Genomic DNA, 24466 nt, shown 5'->3' with positions numbered 1-24466 from the left:
TCTGACTGCTAACAAAGTCCCACAGAGCCAGATGTTTTAGGACTCTGCAGGCTCCTGTTTATCTTTTTTTCATATGCTTTGGAGGGTGGTTAGTGTCTGCTTTCTGTTTACCCAGCCCCTTTCAGTGGATGTCCCGTCTTAACCTCAAAAGTGCTAAACTGGGAGATTTTAAAGGGACATGAACCCCCAAATTTTTCTTTCATGATTCAGATAGAGAATACATTTTTAAACAACTTGACAATTTACTTCTATTGTTTAATTTGCTTCCTTCTCTTGTTATCCTTTGCTGAATGGTTTATCTAAATAGCTCAGGAGCAGCAAAGAACCTAGGTTCTAGCTGCTGATTGGTGGCTGCATATACCAATTGTCATTGGCTCACCCATGTGTTCTATTAGAAACCAGTAGTGCATTGCTGCTCCTTCAACAAATACCAAGAAAATGAAACAAATTAGATAATAGAAGTAAATTGGAAAGTTGTTTAAAATGTTATTCTCTATCTGAATCATGGAATTATTTTTTGGGTTTCATGTCTCTTTTGTAAAGTGTTTCATTTTTTTTTTGTTTAGTTTTTTTTTTTATAGTCAAAATGAAACTTTAAAAATTTATCAGAGCATGCAATTTTAAACCACTTTCTAATTTATTTCCATTAACAAAGTGCAGTCTTTTTTTATATTTAAACTTTGAGTCACCAGCTCCTACTGAGCATGTGCAAGAATTCACTGAACAAGCATGTATGCATTTGTGATTGGCTGATGGCTGTCACATGGTACAGGGGGTGGAAATGGACAACTTTTAAAATTGTCAGAAAAAAAAATCGACTGCTCATTTGAACTTCAGACTAAGTGCTATTGCATTGTCTTGCATTTTTTGATTATGTAAATCTTCTGTCGACTGGTCCTTTTTAATAAGTTTTTTTTTTTATCGTAGTGTCTATTTACATGCAGTTATATGAAAATTGCTGTATACTGTCCCTTTAAGAAAACTGGTACATTTGAACATTAGTTTAATAAATAGAATGTTAATCACAACAAAAAAGCCATCCCAGCCTTTCTACATGTAAAAAGCAGGTCAGCTGACCTAAATCTGGAAAGTACCTTTCTTGCAGCTGAAAGTTTGTTTTGAAATTTGGCCTCAAAATGTCACTTAATCTTTAGTCTGTAATAAACATTGATTCCCTCAGTATATTAAGTTTTGTAACCTGTTCAACAAGTTGTACTAGAAGCGCTGCCCTCAAAGATCAATAATAATAAAAAATTAAAGTCTATTATATATTCTCCTCCTGCACTATATAACCTAAATCTTTTCCAGTATTTGTTTATTCCAGCTGGCTAAGCAGATTGTTATATAATGACCTTTTGTCTCCTGTTTCTAGTTCTTTTCCTCTAACGGAAATGGTTAAACCAGCATCCTTTGCCAAGGCTTTTGTCCCTTGGAACACTTTCGTTTTAACCTGCCATAGCCAAAACTCGATCGCAGGGTGGGGCCCTTGTTTATATTGAACCGCTTGAAATACTCTAGTGTAATTTCTAGTACAGGTAGAAAATGTTGTCAACTGCCTGGAGCAGGATTTTGCAATCTTTTAAAATGAGACTTTTTTTTTTTTTTTTTTCCCTCCTACAATTTTAGAGCACAAAACCAAAGACACAAGCAGATAATGTTCTTTTAAAGGATAGAAAGGTAAAAAATGAAATGTGCATTTCAATTTGAAATATAAGCGTTTTTGGAATATATTCCACTAGCAAAAACACTTCTAATAAAACAATTTTTTCAGTGGCATATGCACATATCTGGTAAAGTCCTGTGCACCAGTATTCAAACCCCACACTTTGTGTCAACAGTGGCTTGTTTGGCACAAATTGTCTTCAGATGCAATGCATACTACATACAGCCAGCTCTCTAAGTAGGCATGGTGTTTAAATACTGGTGCACAGTACCTTGCACGATGTGTGCCGCAGGAAAAACAGTAATAACTTTATTAGAAGCATTTCAAACTGAAATGCACTTATGCGTATTTTAATTTGACTTTTCTGTCCTTTTTTTTTTTTTTTTTTTTTTAAGCTATTTCATTTTAAGGAAATTTATTTTTCTCATTTATATTTAAAGTACAGCTGAAAATTTGATCAAATATAAACCTATTAAACTGGCGCGAGATAATTGAAACAAATGAAATTATTGGGCGGTGAACTAACTTTGTATTTCAAAAAGTATATTACTTGGTCAGTATTTTTTTTTTTATACTACTTGACAAATCTCTATTAAAAAAAGACTTTTTCTGTAGGAAGAAGCATGATTTAACCATTTTTAATGTTCTTACTGCTAGTGATTTAAATCCATTTTTATTTAATATCTACCCTGTTTAAAAATTAAAATGTTCAAATTGCTAATTTAAAACTTAGATTTTTTTTTTTTTTTTACTCTGATTTGGGTATCTACCTGTATTGCCATTTTAACACTCTAATTTTAGACAGTAGTTGGGAGTGTTTGGTTGTTATGCAATTTTTTTTTTTTTTTAACCATGGGAAGCTAAGATCTTTCAAAAATGTCACAACCTTCCTTAATCTCCTGCCTAGAGCCTGCATTAGTTCCATGGATGATGCTTTTCCCAGTTGTGACTACTTTACTGTAAAGAGTTGTATGTTTGCATAACCGCTTGAAAGTTGTCTGTCTTATAAGGCATATGAAGGATCTGAGAACTTCAAATTTGTCCACATCTAGTATTTATGTGCAAGGTAGATATTATTATAACCTATTCATGACCAGCAGTAATAACATTTTTGGTAGTTTGCTTTAGATCCTGGAAAAGTACAGTGGAAAACAGCCATTGATGTGGAGGACATAGTTCTATCTATATAGTTACATACAGTATATTTAAAATTGTCATGAAATCTAGAAAACAGATTGTTTCTGGGATTTTGTTAAGGAGAATCTTGGCAGTGAATCTGTTTTTGTATCTATGCACCAGTATAAGCGAGAAGCATAAAGGGTCAGTCAGTACATGCTGCTAGTTCAATGACACCCATTACGTTGGCAATGAGTGATAATGCCAGTCTATAAAACAATAGTGCATGTCATTGTGATAGGAATAATCCACTATGGATCATGGTTTTGTTAAAGGGACATAATACTCATATGCTAAATCACTTGAAACTGATGCAGTATAACTGTAAAAAGCTGACAGGAGAATATCACCTGAGCATCTCTATGTAAAAAAGGAAGATTTTACATCACAATTTCCTCAGCTCAGCAGAGTAAGTTCTGTGTAAAAAGTTATACTCGGCTGCTCCCAGCTGCAGGTAAAATAAATAAAAAATGAAGAAATGAACAGCAGCCAATCAGCATCTGCAGTGTTGAGGTCATGTACTTTTACTGTGATCTCATGAGATTTCATAGTAAGCTTCCTTTACCTGATTGGTGAAATATGAGAGTGCACGATGCTCATCCTTTCAGATGTCCCAGGACAGACACTAAAATGCTGCTTAGAAATCCTTTACAATGGGAGGTGGCTACTGAGGAACTTTTGAGGTAAAATATCTTTCTTTTTTACATAGATTTTCAGGTGATATTTTCTAGGCAGCTTTTTACAGCTGTGCTGCATCACTTTCAAGTGTTTAAACATTTGGGTATTATGGCCCTTTAATTTGTGGCACACCAGGTAAATCAGGAGTCTCCTCTCTTGCAGAACTATAGAGGCATTGAGGTAGGGGTTATCTCAGGTGTCATGATGGCAGCAGAAACACAGGTGAAATAGCTAATCAAGATCATAGCTTTATATTGCCCATGATGCACCACTTATTTTGTTGGTTGGGAGATGTATGGTAAGTTTAAAGCAAACAAAAGAAATTAACTTCTTAAAAATAGTTCTTTTGAGAAAGATAAAGTTATTTTGCATAGACTGATGATGTTTACACAGCATAAATATATCCGATTCATGCTTTACTTCCTGTAAACCTTTGAACTCTTGTGAAATGTTGTAAATGCATTTTGTAACTCTTAAAGGGACACACACAATTTTTTTTGTGTGTTTTTTTTTTTAACCCCTTAATGACCACAGCACTTTTCCATTTTCTGTCTGTTTGGGACCAAGGCTATTTTTACATTTTTGCAGTGTTTGTGTTTAGCTGTAATTTTCCTCTTGCTAATTTACTGTACCCACACATATTATATACAGTTTTTCTTTCTAAAGATACCATTATTTTCATCATATCTTATAATTTACTATAAAATTTTTTATAAAATATGAGGAAAAATGGAAAAAAACACACTTTTTCTAACTTTGACCCCAAAAATCTGTTACACATCTACAACCACCAAAAAACACCCATGCTAAATAGTTTCTAAATTTTGTCCTGAGTTTAGAAATACCCAATGTTTAAATGTTGTTTGCTTTTTTTGCAAGTTATAGGGCCATAAATACAAGTAGCACTTTGCTATTTCCAAACCATTTTTTTTCAAAATTGGCGCTAGTTACATTAGAACACTAATATCTTTCAGGAATCGCTGAATATCCCTTGACATGTATATACCGATATATTTTTTTTTTTTTTTAGTAGACATCCCAAAGTATTGATCTAGGCCAATTTTGGTATATTTCATTCCACCATTCCCCCGCCAAATGCGATCAAATACAAAAAATCGTTCACTTTTTCACAAATTTTTTTCACAAACTTTCGGTGTCTAACTGAAATTATTTACAAACAGCTTGTGCAATTATGGCATAAATGGTTGTAAATTCTTCTCTGGGATCCCCTTTGTTCAGAAATAGCAGACATATATAGCTTTGGCGTTGCTTTTTGGTAATTAGGTCGCTAAATGCCACTGCGCACCACACGTGTATTATGCCCAGCAGTTAAGGGGTTAATTAGGGAGCTTGTAGGGTTAATTTTAGCTTTAGTGTAGTAGACAACCCCAAGTATTGATCTAGGCCAATTTTGGTATATTTCATGCCACCATTTCACCGCCAAATGCGATCAAATAAAGTTACATTTTTCACAATTTTAGGTTTCTCACTGAAATGATTTACAAACAGCTTGTGCAATTATGGCACAAATGGTTGTAAATGCTTCTCTGGGATCCCCTTTGTTCAGAAATAGCAGCCATATATGGCTTTGGCATTGCTTTTTGGTAATTAGAAGGCCACTAAATGACGCTGCGCACCACACGTGTATTATGCCCAGCAGTGCAGGGGTTAATTTAGGGAGCTTGTATGGTTAATTTTAGCTTTAGTATAGTGTAGTACACAACCCAAAGTATTGATCTAGGCCCATTTTGGTATATTTCATGCCACCATTTTACCGCCAAATGCGATCAAATTAAAAAAAAAGTTAAATTTTTCACAATTTTAGGTTTCTCACAGAAAACATTTACAAACAGTTTGTGCAATTATGGTACAAATGGTTGTAAATGCTTCTCTGGGATCTCCTTTGTTCAGAAATAGCAGCCATATATGGCTTTGGCATTGCTTTTTGGTAATTAGAAGACCGCTAAATGCTGCTGCGCCTCACACGTGTATTATGGCTAGCAGTGAAGGGGTTAATTAGGGAGTTTGTAGGGAGCTTGCAGGGTTAATTTTAGCTTTAGTGTAGAGATCAGCCTCCCACCTGACACATCCCTCCCAAACAGCTCCCTTCCCTCCCCCACCCCACAATTGTCCACGCCATCTTAAGTACTGGCAGAAAGTCTGCCAGTACTAAAATAAATTTATTTTTTTGCATATTTACATATGCTACTGTGTAGGATCCCCCCCCCCCCCCAAAACCGCTCTAACCCTCCCCTCTGCCTTATTGGGGGCCATCTTGGGTACTGGCAGACAGTTTGCAAAAAAATATTTTATTTTATTTTTTACCCGGTTTTTCTGTAGTGTAGCTTCCCCCTCCCCACAGCCCAACACCCACCACCTAACTGATGTTTTTTTTTTTTTTAATTTGATTTTTTTATTTTTTCCTTTTTTTTTTTTTTCTCATTTTCCTACAATTTTTTTTTCTGTAGTGTAGCGGTTCGCCCACGATCCCGCCCCCCTCCACATCACGAAGGGCCATCGATGTCCGGCTCCCACCCACCAACGCAATAAGTCACCGATCTCCGGTGCAGAGAGGGCCACAGAGTGGCTCTCTACACCGGATGGCTTAAAACGGTTATTGCAGGATGCCTCCATATCGAGGCATCACTGCAATAACCGGAAAGCAGCTGGAAGTGAGCAGGATCGCTTCCTGCTGCTTTCCACACAGAGGACGTGCAGGGTACGTTCTCAGGCGTTAACTGCCTTTTTTTTTTTTTTTGAGGACGTACCCTGCACGTCCTCGGTCGTTAAGGGGTTAATTCAGAGTGTGCCATTTAAAGCAACTCCTATTCTTCATTCTTTCTAACTATCTTTTTATTTAAAAAGCAGGAATGTAAAGCTTAAGAGCCGTATCTGGGTTATGCTTGCTTATTAGTTTGCTAAATGTAGCCACCAATAAGCAGGCGCTATCCAGGGTGCTGAACCTAAAATGGTCTGGCTCCTAAGCTTTAACTGCCTGATTTTTAAATAAAGATTGCAAGAGAGCAAAGACAAATTGATAATAGGAGTAAATTAGAAAGTTGCTTAAAATTGCATGCTATCTGAACTATTAAAGAACAAATTGGGGTTTAGTATCACTTTAACCTCAATGTGATTTGACAGTATAGTAACCCACTTGTGTCATTATATACTCCCACCCTGCATCTCCCCATTTAGAACTCCATCCTTGATAACTAACCAAAGGGCAGTCAATATGTTGATTCTGCATCAAATTAATTCCCCATTATATAATCCTGCTTTTACCAGGTAAGGCCCCCCCCTGTAAGTGGTTAAAGTGAAGGTTACTTTTGACATAATTCAAGACAACCTAGCATTTATGTCCCTAATCTGGTCGCTAAGTGTTGGTGGGGGTTTCCCCCCCCCCCCCCCCCGCTTACTTAAATATATTACATTCAAAATTTATATTTCAAAATCCCTACCTCTTATCTTGCTGACGTCTTAAGCTGTCTCACCCGCTTTCTGTGTCTCTGAAATGCGCTTTGACGCTGCAGTCTCTAACTGCGCATTTGAAATATAATTATAAAAATTCTAATATAGAATGAATGCGGCACGCACTTCTAATCAACACTTTGAGAATTAAAGTGATGATCGTCTCTGTATCTAAGCCATCTGAAACCAGCAGATGACATATGAAAGGATGCCTTACTTGGACGTAAGACGCCTGCTCATAATTCTGTAAAGAAATGTAACTGAGCATGCGTAGAGGAGTAAAGGGGCGGATGACGCAGAGGGACGTCCACTTAACGGCCGACATTTCAATTGGGAGGCTAAAATAAGTGACCGCTAGCGTATTTATTCTAAAGATGATAACTTGATATATACGATACACTATTAAAAACCATGAATTAAACTTATATTGATTTTGCATCCCTAATGCTATGCTTGATAGCACTAGAGGTAACTTTACCTTCCCTGTAATGTTTTAGTATGGTTTGTTGTACTAATGTAGTCTTTATAAACTATCTTCTTTCTGCAGATGGTTTATCAATCACTCCCAATGGTTGTCTCCCATGTTTCTTGCTCTGATTCAGAGAGCTGCCCTGATGAATACTTGTGTGTTAAGACGCCACAGGAATATTCTGCTTGCTGTCCTCTACAACAGGTACACTGTGAAACCTGCCAGAAAAGGTTGCATACATAGTCATCAATGGCTCGCAGTCTACCCCCACCTTAACTAATATCTAAATTTTTCCTTTTTTATTATCTCCTTAGGGATTTTCTTGTTCGGATGGACATCACTGCTGTCCTTTGGGTACCCTCTGCTCTGAAGATGGGCACTATTGCTTACCAGGTCAGATAGCCTCTGCTCTGTCTTGTTTCACACCTCACCCCTCTATTTCCTCTCACTTTCAAAATCTATGCTTCTCTTATAGACTCCAATGTCACTGCTATCATCTGCCCGGACGGCAAGTCAGAATGCCCCAATGATGCTACATGCTGTGCCATGCCTGACCAGACTTGGGGCTGCTGTCCTATGCCACAGGTGAGTAGAGTAACATTTGTTTGGAATTGATCGCACTCTTAATTGTAATCTTTATTTGGGTCAAACTTTTTGATTTAAATTGTAAGTTCTTGGTGGGTAGAACTAGTTTGACTACTGCCAAACTAAGTACTATAGTAAATAACATTTTACTGTCCCCCCTACAGGCTACTTGCTGCAGTGATGGCTTACACTGCTGCCCCCATAACACTTTATGTGACATGCAGCATGGGCGCTGTATCTCTGCCGATGGCTCTGTCCCTTGGCTGAGTAAACTCCCAGCACGCTTAGCCCTAGGTGAGTTAGATTTATTTAAACTTTTTTTTTTTTGATCCCTTGGGAGTTTGCTACTCACTTCTGGTGAGCCAACGAGCGGAGGCATATGTGCATAGCCACCATTTTCTGCTAGCTCCCAGCAGTGCATTGCTGCTCCTGGGCCTACCTAGGTATGCTTTTCAATTCAATTTTACATAATTCTCTTGATACTCTCTGTTAAAGTCTTACTTGCATTCTCTAAATCCATAAAAGTTGGTGTGTGTGTGTTTTTTTTTTTTTTTTTTTTTTTTTTTAAGCTAAATTGCAAACCAGCTACATGAGAGCTAAAATTTAGACTAGTATTTTGCTTGTAAAACATAAGGAGATCTAAATCCGCTCCTGTATTGATCAAGCAATTGCGTTGTAGGGTGAGGAATCTGGAGCTTGTAGAAACCATTCTGTTACCCTGAAAATGTAGTTTAGGTACCACGGGGTTCTTATAATTTCAGGAAATGCTCTGCAGAAAATCCCATGCCCTGACAAAACTTCATGCCCTGATGGAGCTACTTGCTGTCTGCAGTCTGATAAGTCCACATATGGATGCTGCCCCTTCATGTCTGTGAGTGACACTTGCTATGTTTTTGTAATGTAGCAACTTTTTTTTTTTGTTACAGTAGGCTATGATTTTTTTTTTTTTGAATTTTTTTTTTTTGCAGGCGGTCTGCTGTTCAGATAACATCCACTGTTGTCCTTCCGGGATGTTATGTGACTTGATACATAATAAGTGTGTATTGGGGAGATTGGAGATACCTATGTACACAAAGTCCCCAGCTCTACAGGAGGAAGGTGCATATGCTTTGTTAACTTCATTCATTTACATTTTACACAGTGTATTCTGGTTCTAATTTTGCTACTTGTTCCATCAGTTATGGATGTTCCATGTGATGAGACCTCAAGATGCCCAAACAAGAATACATGCTGCCGTCTGGCATCTGGAGAATGGGGATGTTGCCCTATTGAACAGGTGAGACACCCTATACATAGTTGCCCCTCTCCTCATAACTAAACTCACTTTTGTAGTAATTCACCAAATTTAGAACTTTTATAGAATGGGGACTAACAGATCAGAACTATACATCTACAGGGGATCCCAGTCTTAAAGTGATGCTGGACTGGAATTTACAGGCAACCATATGAAAGACCAACATCCAAAGTTATATTTTTTTTTTTTTTTTTTTTTTTTTTGTGGCTGTGGTGATTGGCAAATGTCACTGGAAAGTTAGGAGTCATAACTGCTAAAAGATCTGACCAGTGAAAATAGATAGGCATGAACATTTGGATAATTGTTATGATCCGACTACAGAAGAAGGTGGCCTTTTGTGGCATAAGGCTTTTTGAGCAATTTCACTATAAAATCTGGATTTGCACAGATCTTAGTCTTCCACATTAATAAATGTAGCTCCGGAAAAGAGCCAAATGCTGCAAGCAGCAGTCTTTCTGCATTCAGGTCATAACGAATGATCCGAATGTCCATGCCTAAGGAAACAGAATGAGTTAGCCTGATTTGTGTGTGCAGACCTAGCAGGATAATTGTGTGTTTGGAGAGATCTATTTCAAATTGAGGAGTAGCTTAAAACTTTGTCCATCACTTTGGCTTAATCTGCAAAGAACAGTTTGATGTTTAAAGAAAGTCTGTATATCTAGTAAAATAAAGCTTAGATATAAATTGACACATTTCAATGGGGGTTTTCTATAGTGTTGCTAAAGTGCTTCCATGTATGTTGGTTGGGTGTGGGTGTTTTTTTGGTTTTTTTTGTCCCCCCCAACTTGGGGAAGGAGTGAAGTATGTGTACTATACTATATACTTCACTGTAATCTAACTCAAGGATTTAAATCTTAGTTAGGCTTTCTTCTCTTCCTTTAAAGTACTGTATGGTTCCTACTACAAAATAGGAATAGTGTGCAATAGTACCTCGACCATTTAAAATACAGATTGGTACTCCCAAAGCACTGTGGGTCAAAGGAGTCTGGAAATATTTTAATACTACTATAATTAGGGTAGGGTGTAGCCAGTCAGGAATGCAAAACAATTGTATTAATAGGATACTAAATTTGTCTATAAATTATTGATTTACTAAAACTCTTAAAATGGTAAATCATTTAAAAGCCAATGTGTTATACATCAGAATAATGCAACAAGTGTGAGAATAAAATGTTATCCAGCAATTGCTATCATTCTCATACTTGGATTACGCAAAGCTACTGCAAGAATTGTATAAAATACCTCACAACAATAAATGCACAAGTGCTTGTGGGGAAATAAATTATAGTTAAAAAATAACCATATAGTACCTTGTAGAATTGACAGCAGTGTAAGGCTGACCTGCTGGTTATTCAAAATGCATTAATGCAAATGCAATGGGAAATATTTAAATCTTGACTCCATTGTTCCTTTGTTTTTACAAGTCAATTTTAAATGAGTTGTATTTTGCTTTACTTAGGATGAATAATGTATAAGACCCTTTTGGTAAACAGCTCAGTGAGTTCAGAAACCAAACAAAAATATTAACATTAATTATATGGTTTAACTATATAATCTGTGCATAGACTTTTTTTTTTTTTTTTTTTTTTTTTTTTTACTGCTTTTGTTTGTGTGGGAGATATGGGGATACACTAGAGGAAGTATGATGTTAATAGAACATATTTTATGGAAAGCTTCCAAGACTTTTTTTTTTTTTTTTTTTTTTCTCTCCCCTTGCCGTGTTCAGTACAGTGCTGTAAACATACATGGCCGCTCTGACATCAGCACTCATGTGTTGTACCACACACAGATGGTGCTTTCATAAATGGAGCTGATTGCAGAATGTGCAGAGAATAAACAGCTGGAAACAAGCATAGCTTCTTAACCCTTTTTTATCTTCAGGCATTGGAGTGGTTTTTTTACATACTTGACACTAAGGTCACTTCTTCATATATCCTCGTTTGTTTCTTCATTCTGTAATTAACCCATTTACTCACATTTGGATGTGCATATATATGTCTGGTCAATCTAGGCCAGGCAGTTCCTCACAGCCCAGGTTATTCTACATAAAGACAATTCATTGTGTTCCATGCACTGTCCTAATGAAACAATTAAGGGTCTAGCAAAAAATGACTTTGTTTTGCTTTTTGATATTAACAATACAATAGTTAAGAGATTTAAACCTTAACTAACTTGCTTAAAGTCGAAGGGATAAATGTGCCGGTACCTCAGTTCGATATCCTGGTCATTGCACAGCTTAATCCTTTAATAATCTGGTTTGGCTATGTTGTGCTCCCTGAAAGGGAAACCAGACACTGACCTCTCAGGAGAATACCGGCCACTGTCACCACTTAGTATGTCCAGAGTGCGGGCAGAGGCAAGTGCCGGTTATCAAGCTAAGCACAACACACACGCTGTAGGTGAGTCGCCTCTACCCGCCCTCTTATTAATAAGCTTTGCACAGTCAGTCTGAGAGCGCAAATTGATAGCCTTTATTTCAAGAATACATTTATTAAAAAAAAAAAGCTGCAGCAGTTCTAGCTGCCCAAAATCTGTGGCCCCCAAAGAATTCATAGCCGTCCCGGACAACTGGATTTTTCAAGGCCTGTGTGTGTATTATATTTATATATTATAATAATAATATATTATATGAGATGATCCTTAACAAATTATCTGGTGTGTATGATGTAGACTGCCTTCTCGCTAAGGGTTAATAAGGTGGATTTTTGTATTGGCCAATGAGTTTTGTTTTTTTTGTTTTTTAAAGTGATTGCTCTTAACGATACAGTATTGTACAGTAATGTTTCCAGATAAATGCTTATAACTAGTATTTTTAGTAGAAGGATCAGTTGCTATTCATCATTTTGACTGAATATCTTACTTTGAATTGGCATTCTTATTTGAATGGAGCCAGATAAAATGCTACATATGAGGTGAAGGAAACTCCTTAATTACTTTCTGAAAGTATTGTCATTCATTCCTATAGCACTGCAAATTCCTTAGCACTGGGTACAGAGAGAGGGGGTATACAATAACCTAGCATAACAGACTAAACTAAAGTAGCACAGGAGAAGGGCCCTTCTCCGAAGAGCTTAGTCTACAAGGTGCATAGACATAAGGTTTGGGGTCGCTTGACACGTGGATTGTCATTGCAGCAGTAAATCAAGGCAGTTCAAGGTCTATTTTTGGTAGGGTTGGGGGAAAAAAACACGAGAGATGGTAAGCCTCTCTGAATAGGTGGATTTCAGAGCATCTGAAGCTATTCAAATTTGTAGTCAGTCTGATGTAGCAGGGTAGAGTTCGAGGACGGGAGCAGTATGTGAGAAGTCTTGCAGGCTACAGAGGGACATAGCTCAGAATTTTATTGAAGAGGACAGCTCACAGTGTATATGGAGATGAGAGGTAATATAGTTGGGAGTGAGGTTAGGGTTAATTCTTTGAATTGTATTCTAGAGTGTATGGGTAGTCAAGAGATGAGTAGAGAAGCTCATGTAGATCAGAGATTTACACTAGGTGGGCGAGTAACACAATGGCTTTCAAAGTGTGATGCAGGCCTCTCCCTGGGGGCACTAGATCATATAAGGGGTGGTGCAGGGACACTTTGCACTATCCTATGGAAACAACAAGTGGTAAGAGCCAACAATAGCATTTGCCATTTTGTGGTTGGCTGTAGGTGGTAGAAATCACTCAAACTTTGTGTGTTTTTTTTGTTTTGGTCAGTAATGTGAGTTTAACACAGAAGTAAGAGTGCAAATAGTCTTATTTTTAAAGTGATCAGAGCAGTGAGTTTGGTAGTGGGTGGATGAGCATGGGAACGTAGAAGGGAGTTAAAGATGGAAAGCGGCCTTCTGAGATTGGATGAGAAATAGATTTTATATATTTTTTCAGGCTGAGGGCAGAGTTGTATGATGTGAGGATTAACTTATAATGCAGGAAGTCGGCATGGGTTTGATTTTTCGCTGACATCTGAAGATAAAGTATATGGTTGAGTGAAAGATGCACTGTGAACAATGGAGGGTGCAGCTCTGTCAAGTGTTAATTTTATTGCTAAATTATACTAAGTGTAAGGTTACAAGGTCTGAGCAAGAGAGGGATGAAATGTTTGGTGAGTAGCGGTTTCAGTTGTGCAGAAAAGTCAATTAAGATCAAAGTCCTTTAAATTCCTGTAAGGTAGGTTTTTTTTGGGGGGGGGGGGTGTGAGGATGCTGTAGTTAAAGTATGAGAGATAGTAGATGGTGGTCAGAGAAAAGGGGAGAATTTGTTAATGGCAGAGGTTGGTGAAGACCAGGTCAATTGAGTTGTAAATGATTGACAATCTTAACATGCTTGCAGTCTCTAAATGCCTAAGGGCATGTTGAAGTCCCTTGACATTAGAGAAGTTATGATAACTGCAACATGGAGAGCTACAAGGGAGAAGAAGCAGAGAGCATAAACTTCAGAAGATGAGAAAGAAATGGAGGGGTGTGAAGAAATGCAGTATGGAGACACATACCCTCCTTGTCTGTCTCCTGTTTTGGGAGTGTGACTGAAGTGCAAGCCACCATAGGACAGAGGTTACAGCAGTTAAGGACAGTCAAATTTAAGGTTAACCGATTATGAAATGAATAGGTCGTGAATAGAAGTGAGCTTATTGCATACAGAGCCGGCATTCCAAAGGGCACAAGAGAATTGCTGGTTATAAACCGAAGTGCAATTAAAGGGATACTAAACCCCAATTTATTTGTTTTCATACATGATTCAGATAAGGCATGCAGTTTTTAGCAACTTTCTAATGTACTCCTATTCTTTCTCTTGCTATCTTTATTTAAAAAGCAGGAATGTAAAGCTTTGGAGCCGGACCATTTTAGGATCGGCATCCTGTATAGCACTTGCTTATTGGTGCCTACATTCAGCCAACCAATAAGCAAGCTCAACCCAGGTTCAGAACCAAAAATTGGCATTTTGCTTAAAATTACATGCTCTATCTGAATCATTAGAGAATTTTTGGATTTAGTATCCCTTTAATGAGATTGAGGGTACGTGGGCAAGATTTGAGGTGCTAGTCGAGGTAGTGAGCATAGACAGGGAGGGCTTGGGTTAGGTGAGACATCGCAGCTGCAAGGAGAAGAAAGATTAGAGAAAGATGAGTGTCTAAGCTTAGTATTGGTGGAGCATGGTTGGCTGTGAGATAGGAATAGAGTGCATGTGTGTTGACGTTTTAATGAAGAGGGGAGAGATACATTATCCTCCCTTCTTAGTCATAGCTTCTCCATCTTACAAAGTGTGTGTAAGTTGTGACTTTAAGAAGGGAGGATAATGTAAAGGCAGAAAGGAGAAAGTGTAGCATGTTTTAACTTCAGTTTTAGAAATGTGAACGTACCCGTTTGTTCACTCCCAACTCTAACTTTTTAACACTGTTGCTGCCCCCCCCCCCCCCCCCCGATATGCACCTATACAGGCTGTATGCTGTCCTGATCACGAACATTGCTGTCCACAAGGGTATACATGTTCTGGAGGAAGTTGTGAGAGAGGGCAGACTTCTATACCTTGGCTGAGCAAGGTCCCTGCTGTGAGGCATAAGTGTGAGTATAGATAGCTGGAGACATTAAGATTGTGATTTGTATTAATATCAATGCACCCCCGATAAGAAATGTTTGTGGTGGTTCCTCCCCCCCCCCCCTCTCTTCCCCAGCCTTTGATGTCCCATGTGATGAAACCACTAGCTGCCCGGACAAGAACACTTGCTGCCGGCTGGCATCTGGAGAGTGGGGATGTTGTCCCATAGAGCAGGTAAGACAATCACAACCTCTTATCATATTTCCCCCCCCACCCAATGTGAGCCAATTTGTTTTCCACAATCAATCTTTTATTTCCCCATAGGAAACAATGGGGCTGCTTTTTTGCAGGTGTTAGGTTTCTTTACAGCCAGCTCAGCCCCATTGTTTCCTATGGGGAAATCGTGCACGAGCACGTTTAGCCAGCTTACCAATACCGTAAGCAGAGCTGGTATTAGTGAGATCTGGAGCTAAATTTTGCTCAACGCTCACTTTTCTGAGACTAACGCCGGCTTGCAGAAAACTCGTAATACCAGTGTTGTCTTAAGTGAGCGGTGAGAAAAACATTTCACACAACTTGGATAATGTGAGCCAATTTGTTTTCCACAATCCATCTTCTCTACCGAATGCTACAATGAGAAATGCTATGGCTTAGGTGAAGATTTCCCCTCTTACTTTGTGCAAACTCTTCCCACCTATACAGGCTGTTTGCTGTCCTGATCATGAACATTGCTGTCCACAAGGGTATACATGTTCTGGAGGAAGTTGTGAGAAAGGGCAGATTTCTATACCTTGGCTGAAAAAGGTCCCTGCTGTGAGACATAAATGTGAGTATAGACAGCTGGAGAAATTAAGATTGTGATTTGTATTAATATCAATATAACCCCCTGGCTCCCTCATACTAGCACCCCAGATAAGATTTTTATTTTTTTTTTACTCTTCCCCAGCCTTTGATGTCCCATGCGATGAAACCACTAGCTGCCCGGACAAGAACACTTGCTGCCGGCTTGCATCTGGAGAGTGGGGATGTTGTCCCATAGAGCAGGTTAGACAATCACAACATCTTATATTATGCAACCCCCCCCCCCCCCCCCACCACACTCTAAGCTATGTCAATACTAGTTATCCCATCTCTTGCTTGTCAGTTTAGTTTCTATATTTGAAATTAGCTAAGCTTTGGTTTTTTTTGCACAGATGGAGTGGGGTAGAAACATACATATACAGAGATGTTAAAATACCCAGTATGCAATGATTCTACATTTTGTGGTGTTTTTTTTTTTTTTAAAAAAAAAAGTAAGATTTCTCTTTGGATCTGAAGCAATACGAATAAATATTGATCGTGTTTTACACAAATAGTAGAATCTGCTGATATCATGACATTAGCATTGTTTCATACCTGAAGAGAATCTCGCAAAAGCTTGTCTTGTAAATATGTTTGTCCAATAAAAGTAATCTGCATATTGCAATACTTATTTTGACATCTTGTCTACTGGACTAATATATATGTATACACGTTCATTTGGCAGTTTTGTTCACTGCCGAATGTGGAAGGAGAAGGCTGCCTGTGGAATTTGGCTCTTTTCTGTGATGGAATTCTGCAACACACTAAGATCGTGCAAATCCAGATGCTGCACTTTCACAAGAAGAAATCTGGCTCAGAAAAGAGCCGTATGCCACTAGCGGCAGCCGCATTCAGCAGTGAACAAAACTGCTGAATGCACTAGAAATACTTTTACCTTGGGTACAGGTTATAAAATGTTGAACCTAAAGGGTAAAATTAAAGCATAGAGAGATATAAAATGGGTTTATATGAAGTAGTTCTAGACCTCTGTAGTAGTTTTAGAAGTCTGTAGGAGGGCATGCTCCTGGCACTTTTGCTTCAGTGGTACTTGGTTTTTTTTTTATTCCAAGAATCAGAATGTGTGTTTTTTTTGTTTGTTTTTTAGGTAAACCTAATTTAAAATTTTTGGAGCTTAAAACTTTTGTAATCTACATAATTTGTGATCATTTGGCATGAACAACAATTATTTATAAAATGTCATTCATGTTCCATTGTAAATAGTATATTTCTTTCCTAAGATATGGTGAGTCTACGGCGGCCTCAATGACTTTTGGGAATATCACTCCTGGCCAGCAGGAGGCAAAGAGCACCACAGCAAAGCTGTTAAGCGTCACTCCCCTTTCCACAAACCCCAGTCATTCGCTTTGCCTTCAGTACAAGGAAAAGGTGAAGTTTTGGTGTTTGGCTTTCAAAATAATATAATCTTTATTAAAGAAAATCTTCAGAGTAGGTTTGCTCTGATCTTTCCTCAAGATTGGGTTTAGCTGAACTCCATGTTGGTCTCTTCAGTAGGGCAGTGGTAGCTTTCAAGCTGTTAAGAACTTGTGAGGTGGGCGTCACTGACTTCCTAACAAGTTGCTGCCCTTGTGTAGAAAGCCAGAGTAGGTTTACTCTGTCCTTGTTTTCACAGGTCTCTGTGGAGTGGCTTCCTTTCATGTTGGGTGAGCTGTCCTCCTGCCGGACAGCCAGAGGTACATGTAAGGGACATTTCTTTCCTGTAAGTGGCAAGAGTCCATGAGCTAGTGACATGGGATATACATTCCTACCAGGAGGGAGCAAAGTTTCCCAAACCTCAAAATGCCTAAAAAATAACTCGTACCTTAGTTTTACAAACTTTGCCTCCTTGTGGAGGTGGTGAAGCAAGTTGTGCTTGATTTTCTTCTGTGATGGACGCTTCTAAGCATATTGAAGCCCAGTTCCTCTCAAAGTACAGTGTTTGTCTGTGGGAAGTGAAGGGAGTATTGTCTAACAATGCCATGTTTTCACCTATTGTAAATCTATTCTAAGGCTGTCTGTGATTGGTTGCAGAGATTCATCTCTGCCTCCCTTTGCAGATCGACAATATACTCCTCTACCATTACCCCTGCTGATAAGTTTCAGTACTGGTTTGGCTGTCTATGTGGATGGGTGTCTTCTGGTAAGTATATATTTTTTTATTAAGACACTCTCTCAGCTATATTTGGCACTTTAGATTATAAAGTTTTTAAATGGATATTGTATATATTTGCCATGAGTTAGGTCTGTGTATTTCCCTCTGCAGTCTAACAGTTTCAGCTTGAAAATTTGTTTATGGGAGTTTCTAGACTTGCCTGGGGTTCCACTTAGTTGTAACTTGGAGTCTGTGGTTTTTTTTTTTTTATCATTTTCGTGGGCTTAAGCTCGCGATGGTGCAGAATGTAACTTTTTATTGCAACATTAATGGCGCAAAAAAATTTCAGCACAAAGTCGCGTCTGCTGTGACGCGAGTTACATCTTTTCTTGCGACTTTCTTAACGCAAGGTTTTTTGGCGCAAAGTCACGCCTGTTATGACTCGAGTTTCGTCATTAAATTTGTTTAGAGCCAAAAGTTTTTCTCTGTATTTGCACCATTTTTGGCACCTAAATTTGTTATATTAAGTCTCTCCCTCCTTTTTGCTCTTTCATTTGATTCATAAAGGGCTAGGTTGCTTGCTTTGTATTTAACTTTTGTATTAAAAATTTTATTATAAGCATTTATTTCCCATTCCTGAAACTTGCTATTTTTAGGAAATTGGATATTTCGTTTTAAATTTTTTTTTTTTCCTTTTTGTTACATTTTGCAAGATGTCTCAAACTGATCCTGCCTCTGATGTTACTGTAGGAACCAAGCTGCCTGTACACCATTTCTACCAAAGCTAAGTGTTTGTTAGCTGTTCTTATTTCTTCAGCTCTGATATGTGGCACTTATGTTATAATATTTAATACTGATAATGTTTCTATAGTACAAATACATCTACTGTTAAACCTTCAGTCTAATGTACATGATATTCCTGTAGATTTAAGGATTATATTGCTACAGCCATAGAGATCTCTTATGTTAATTTAAAGGTGGAAAAGCAGTCATAGCCTTCTCTAACTTCTCAGAAATCTAATGAAGTTTGTATTGATCAACAGCATACTGAAGTATTTCTGACTCTGAATCCTACTTCAGAGACTGATATTGATAAATCAACCTTTCTTCTGTTAAGTGTGATCAGTCCACGGGTCATCATTACTTCTGGGATATTACTCCTCCCCAACAGGAAGTGCAAGAGGATTCACCCAGCAGAGCTGCATATAGCTCCTCCCCTCTACGTCACTCCCAGTCATTCTCTTGCACCCAACGACTAGATAGGATGTGTGAGAGGACTATGGTGATTAGACTTAGTTTTATATCTTCAATCAAAAGTTTGTTATTTTAAAATAGCACCGGAGTGTGTTATTACCTCTCTGGCAGAGTTTGAAGAAGAATCTACCAGAGTTTTGCTATGATTTTAGCCGGAGTAGTTAAGATCATATTGCTGTTCTCGGCCATCTGAGGAGTGAGGTAAACTTCAGATCAGGGGACAGCGGGCAGATGAATCTGCATAGAGGTATGTAGCAGTTTTTATTTTCTGACAATGGAATTGATGAGAAAATCCTGCCATACCGATATAATGTCATGTATGTATACTTTACACTTCAGTATTCTGGGGAATGGTACTTCACTAGAATTACACTGTAAGAAATACATAAAGCTGTTTAATAACTAGAGATTATGTTTAACGTTTTTGCTGGAATGTAAAATCTTTTTCATTTGCTGAGGTACTGAGTGAATAAATGTTTGGGCACTATTTTTCCACTTGGCAGTTGCTTAATCTGTTTTTCTGACAGTTTCTGTTCTCCCTCACTGCTGTGTTGTGAGGGGGAGGGGCCGTTTTTTGGCGCTTTTACTATGCATCAAATATTTCAGTCAGCAACTCATTGTATTCCCTGCATGATCCGGTTCATCTCTACAGAGCTCAGGGGTCTTCAAAACTTATTTTGAGGGAGGTAATTTCTCTCAGCAGAGCTGTGAGAATTATAGTTTGACTGAGATAAAAAACGTTTTTTCTGTAATTTGTTTCCTGCTTTCAGAATTTGTTATCTTTGCTAATGGGATTAAACCTTTGCTAAAGTTGTGGTGTTTACAAGGATTGAGGCTATAACTGTTTCAATTTATTAATTTTCAACTGTCATAGATCTTCTGTGCTTCTTAAAGGCACAGTACGTTTTAATATTATTCTAATTGAATTGTATTTCCAAGTTGCAAGTTTATTTGCTAGTGTGTTAAACATGTCTGATTCAGAGGATGTTACCAGAAAGATTTACCATAAGATATGGCGTAAATACCTATATTGGTGTGAATCCAAAGGTTACTCTTGGAGTAAGGTTAGGATTCCTAGGATATTGTCTTTTCTACAAGAAGGTTTAGAAAAGGGTTTATCTGCTAGTTCATTAAAGGGACAGATCTCAGCTCTGTCCTTTCTGTTACACAAACGTCTGTCAGAAGTTCCTGACGTCCAGGCTTTTTGTCAGGCTTTGGCCAGAATTAAGCCTGTGTTTAAAACTGTTGCTCCACCATGGAGTTTAAACCTTGTTCTTAATGTTTTACAGGGCGTTCCGTTTGAACCCCTTCATTCCATTGATATAAAGTTGTTATCTTGGAAAGTTCTATTTTTAATGGCTATTTCCTCGGCTCGAAGAGTCTCTGAATTATCAGCCTTACATTGTGATTCTCCTTATTTGATTTTTCATTCGGATAAGGTAGTCCTGCGTACTAAACCTGGGTTCTTACCTAAGGTAGTTACTAACAGGAATATCAATCAAGAGATTGTTGTTCCTTCTTTATGCCCAAATCCTTCTTCAAAGAAGGAACGTCTACTGCACAACCTGGATGTAGTCCGTGCTCTAAAATTTTACTTACAGGCAACTAAGGAATTTCGACAAACGTCTTCTCTGTCATTTACTCTGGGCAGAGGAGAGGTCAAAAAGCTTCCGCTACCTCTCTTTCTTTTTGGCTTCGTAGCATAATTCGTTTAGCTTATGAGACTGCTGGACAGCAGCCTCCTGAAAGAATTACAGCTCATTCTACTAGAGCTGTGGCTTCCACTTGGGCCTTCAAGAATGAGGCCTCTGTTGAACAGATTTGCAAGGCTGCAACTTGGTCTTCGCTTCATACTTTTTCCAAATTTTACAAATTTGACACTTTTGCTTCATCGGAGGCTATTTTTGGGAGAAAGGTTCTTCAGGCAGTGGTTCCTTCTGTATAAAGAGCCTGCCTATCCCTCCCGTCATCCGTGTACTTTTGCTTTGGTATTGGTATCCCAGAAGTAATGATGACCCGTGGACTGATCACACTTAACAGAAGAAAACATAATTTATGCTTACCTGATAAATTCCTTTCTTCTGTAGTGTGATCAGTCCACGGCCCGCCCTGTTTTTAAGGCAGGTAAATATTTTTTAATTTATACTCCAGTCACCACTTCACCCTTGGCTTTTCCTTTCTCGTTGGTCCTTGGTCGAATGACTGGGAGTGACGTAGAGGGGAGGAGCTATATGCAGCTCTGCTGGGTGAATCCTCTTGCACTTCCTGTTGGGGAGGAGTAATATCCCAGAAGTAATGATGACCCGTGGACTGATCACACTACAGAAGAAAGGAATTTATCAGGTAAGCATAAATTAAGTTTTCTATTACATATATTCATTCTTTATTAAGGAAGTATTGTTTACTTTTGGTATTGAGGAATCTAGTCCTCTTGATAACAAGAATAAATAAGCAAATGTTTGAATTCTTTTTTTTTTGTTTTTTTTTTTTTTTATAAAGCTTGGTTACTCTTGAACTTTTTTTTTTTTTTTTTTCTTATTCCAGATGTTATCTCTCATATGTTTAGTAAGGGATCTAAACTCAGTGCTTCTGTTTACCTTCTATTTTTTAAAAGCTATATCCTTAACCCAAAAACTCTAAATTAGCCACAGGTAAAGTCCTTAAGGTGGGGCGATTTTCTACTCTTTAATCCGATTAATTCTATTTTATGGAAGATATTTCTTCTTAAGGATCCTTTTAGATAAAATATCTTAGAGAAGCATATTTACAAACTGGCTATATTCTTAAACCTGCCATTTCTATAGCTGATGTTGCTGCTATTTCAACTTTTTGGTTGGACAGTTTAGTTATCGGATCTTGAATTGTCTAAGCATTGTTCTTTCTCTTAAGTGTAGTCAGTCCACGGGTCATCCATTACTTATGGAATATATCTCTTCCTAACAGGAAGCTGCAAGAGGATCACCCAGCAGAGCTGCTATATAGCTCTTCCCCTCACATGTCATATTCAGTCATTCTCTTGCAGCCTAACTAAGATAGGTCGCTGTGAGGTCTGGTGTTTTTTAACTTAGTTTATTTCTACAATCAAAAGTTTGTTATTTTAAATGGCACCGGAGTGTGCTGTTTATTCTCAGGCAGCATTAGAAGAAGAATCTGCCTGCGTTTTCTATGATCTTAGCAGACGTAACTAAGATCCACTGGCTGTTCTCATCTGAGGAGTGAGGTAACTTCAGAGAAGGGGAATAGCATGCAGGGCCCCCCTGCAAAAGAGGTATGCGCAGTAAATTATTTTTCTGAGGAATGGAATTGACTGAGGAAATACTGCTGATACCAATGTAAAGTAAGTTCAGCCTTAAATGCAGTGATAGCGACTGGTATTGGGCTGATGAGTGTGTGTACACTGAATGTATTTTTCTAAGGAATGGAATTGACTCTGAAAATACTGTTAATACTGAAATAATGTATGAGCCTTAACTGCAGTAAAAGCGACTGGTAGCAGGCTTATTAATAACAATTCATAACTTTTCAAATGTATGTTTAAAACGTTTACTGGCATGTTAATCGTTTTTTGTGAGGTACTTGGTGATAAAACTTATTGGGGCATGATTTTTACCACATGGCCATCTTTGTTTTCTGCATAGAAACAGTTTTCTGAGCTTCCCCACTGTTGTAATATGAGTGGGAGGGGCCTATTTTAGCGCTTTTTTGCGCAGTAAAAATTCAGTCACAATCTGTCTACTTCATCCTCCATGATCCAGATCGTCTCTAGAGAGCTCAGGGGTCTTCAAAATTCATTTTGAGGGAGGTAATCAGTCACGGCAGACCTGTGACAGTGTGTTTTTTGACTGAGAAAAATGTTAATTATTAAATTGTTAATCCGTTTTTGGGTATTAAGGGGTTAATCATCCATTTGCTGGTGGGTGCAATCCTTTGCTAACTTAATACATTTACTGTGAAAAATTGGTTGCTATAAATATTTTGGTTCATTGTTATTTCAACTGTGACAGCTTTTTGTGCTTCTTAAAGGCACAGTAGCGTTTTTTATATTGCTTGTAAATTTATTTAGAAAAGTATTTCCAAGCTTGCTAGTCTCATTGCTAGTCTGTTTAAACATGTCTGACACAGATGAATCTCTTTGTTCACTATGTTTAAAGGCCAATGTGGAGCCCAATAGAAATTTATGTACTAATTGCATTGATGCTACTTTAAATAAAAGTCAATCTTTACATGTAAAGAAATTATCACCAGAAAACGAGGGGGAAGTTATGCCGACTAACTCTCCTCACGTGTCAGTACCTTCGCCTCCCGCTCAGGAGGTGCGTGATTTTGTGGCGCCAAGTACATCAGGGAGGCCCTTACAAATCACTTTGCAAGACATGGCTACTGTTATGACAGAAGTATTATCTAAATTGCCAGAATTAAGAGGCAAGCGCGATAGCTCTGGGTTAAGGACAGAGCGCGCGGATGAGGTGAGAGCCATGTCAGATACTGCGTCAGTTTGCAGAACGTGAAGACGGAGAGCTTCATTCTGTGGGTGACAGATCTGATCCAGGGAGACTGGATTCAGAGATTTCTAATTTTAAATTTAAGCTTGAGAACCTCTGCATATTGCTAGGGGAGGTATTAGCGGCTCTGAATGATTGTAACACGGTTGCAATTCCAGAAAAATTATGTAGGTTGGATAGATACTATGCGGTACCGGTGTGTACTGACGTGTTTCCTATACCTAAAAGGCTTACAGAGATTATTAGCAAGGAGTGGGATAGACCTGGTGTGCCCTTTTTCCCTCCTCCCATATTTAGGAAAATGTTTCCTATAGACGCCACCACACGAGACTTATGGCAGACGGTCCCTAAGGTGGAGGGAGCAGTTTCTACTTTAGCTAAGCGTACCACTATCCCGGTGGAGGATAGTTGTGCCTTTTCAGATCCAATGGATAAGAAATTAGAGGGTTACCTTAAGAAAATGTTTGTTCAACAAGGTTTTATCTTACAGCCCCTTGCATGCATTGCGCCTGTCACTGCTGCGGCGGCATTCTGGTTTGAGTCTCTGGAAGAGGCCATTCGCACAGCTCCATTGGATGAAATTATGAACAAGCTTAAAGCACTTAAGCTAGCTAATGCATTTGTTTCTGATGCCGTCGTACATTTAACCAAACTTACGGCTAAGAACTCCGGATTCGCCATCCAAGCGCGCAGAGCGCTATGGCTTAAATCCTGGTCAGCTGACATGACTTCTAAATCTAAATTGCTTAATATTCCTTTCAAAGGGCAGACCTTATTCGGGCCCGGCTTGAAAGAAATTATAGTTGACATTACGGGAGGTAAGGGCCATGCTCTACCTCAGGACAGGGCCAAATCAAAGGCCAAACAGTCTAATTTTCGTGCCTTTCGTAACTTCAAGGCTGGAGCAGCATCAACTTCCTCCGCTCCAAAACAG

At 38.4% G+C, this 24466-nt stretch overlaps 1 protein-coding gene across 1 annotated transcript in view; it reads left to right on the top strand.

Annotated features, from left to right (window-relative positions):
* The window catches only part of GRN (granulin precursor), a 117765-nt gene that overhangs the window by 6310 nt on the left and 86989 nt on the right, over window positions 1-24466 (top strand). The window contains exons 3-13 of the mRNA XM_053699984.1: window positions 7533-7658; window positions 7769-7847; window positions 7930-8039; window positions 8204-8333; window positions 8801-8910; window positions 9008-9137; window positions 9218-9315; window positions 14750-14873; window positions 14984-15081; window positions 15550-15673; window positions 15794-15891. Coding sequence (XP_053555959.1) covers window positions 7533-7658; window positions 7769-7847; window positions 7930-8039; window positions 8204-8333; window positions 8801-8910; window positions 9008-9137; window positions 9218-9315; window positions 14750-14873; window positions 14984-15081; window positions 15550-15673; window positions 15794-15891 — 1227 coding nt within the window. The remainder of the gene's footprint in view (window positions 1-7532; window positions 7659-7768; window positions 7848-7929; window positions 8040-8203; window positions 8334-8800; window positions 8911-9007; window positions 9138-9217; window positions 9316-14749; window positions 14874-14983; window positions 15082-15549; window positions 15674-15793; window positions 15892-24466) is intronic.

This window comes from Bombina bombina, chromosome 1 (genome assembly GCF_027579735.1).
Source record: "Bombina bombina isolate aBomBom1 chromosome 1, aBomBom1.pri, whole genome shotgun sequence".
Taxonomy (NCBI): domain Eukaryota; kingdom Metazoa; phylum Chordata; class Amphibia; order Anura; family Bombinatoridae; genus Bombina; species Bombina bombina.
This window is presented reverse-complemented; position numbering and strand designations above follow the sequence as displayed.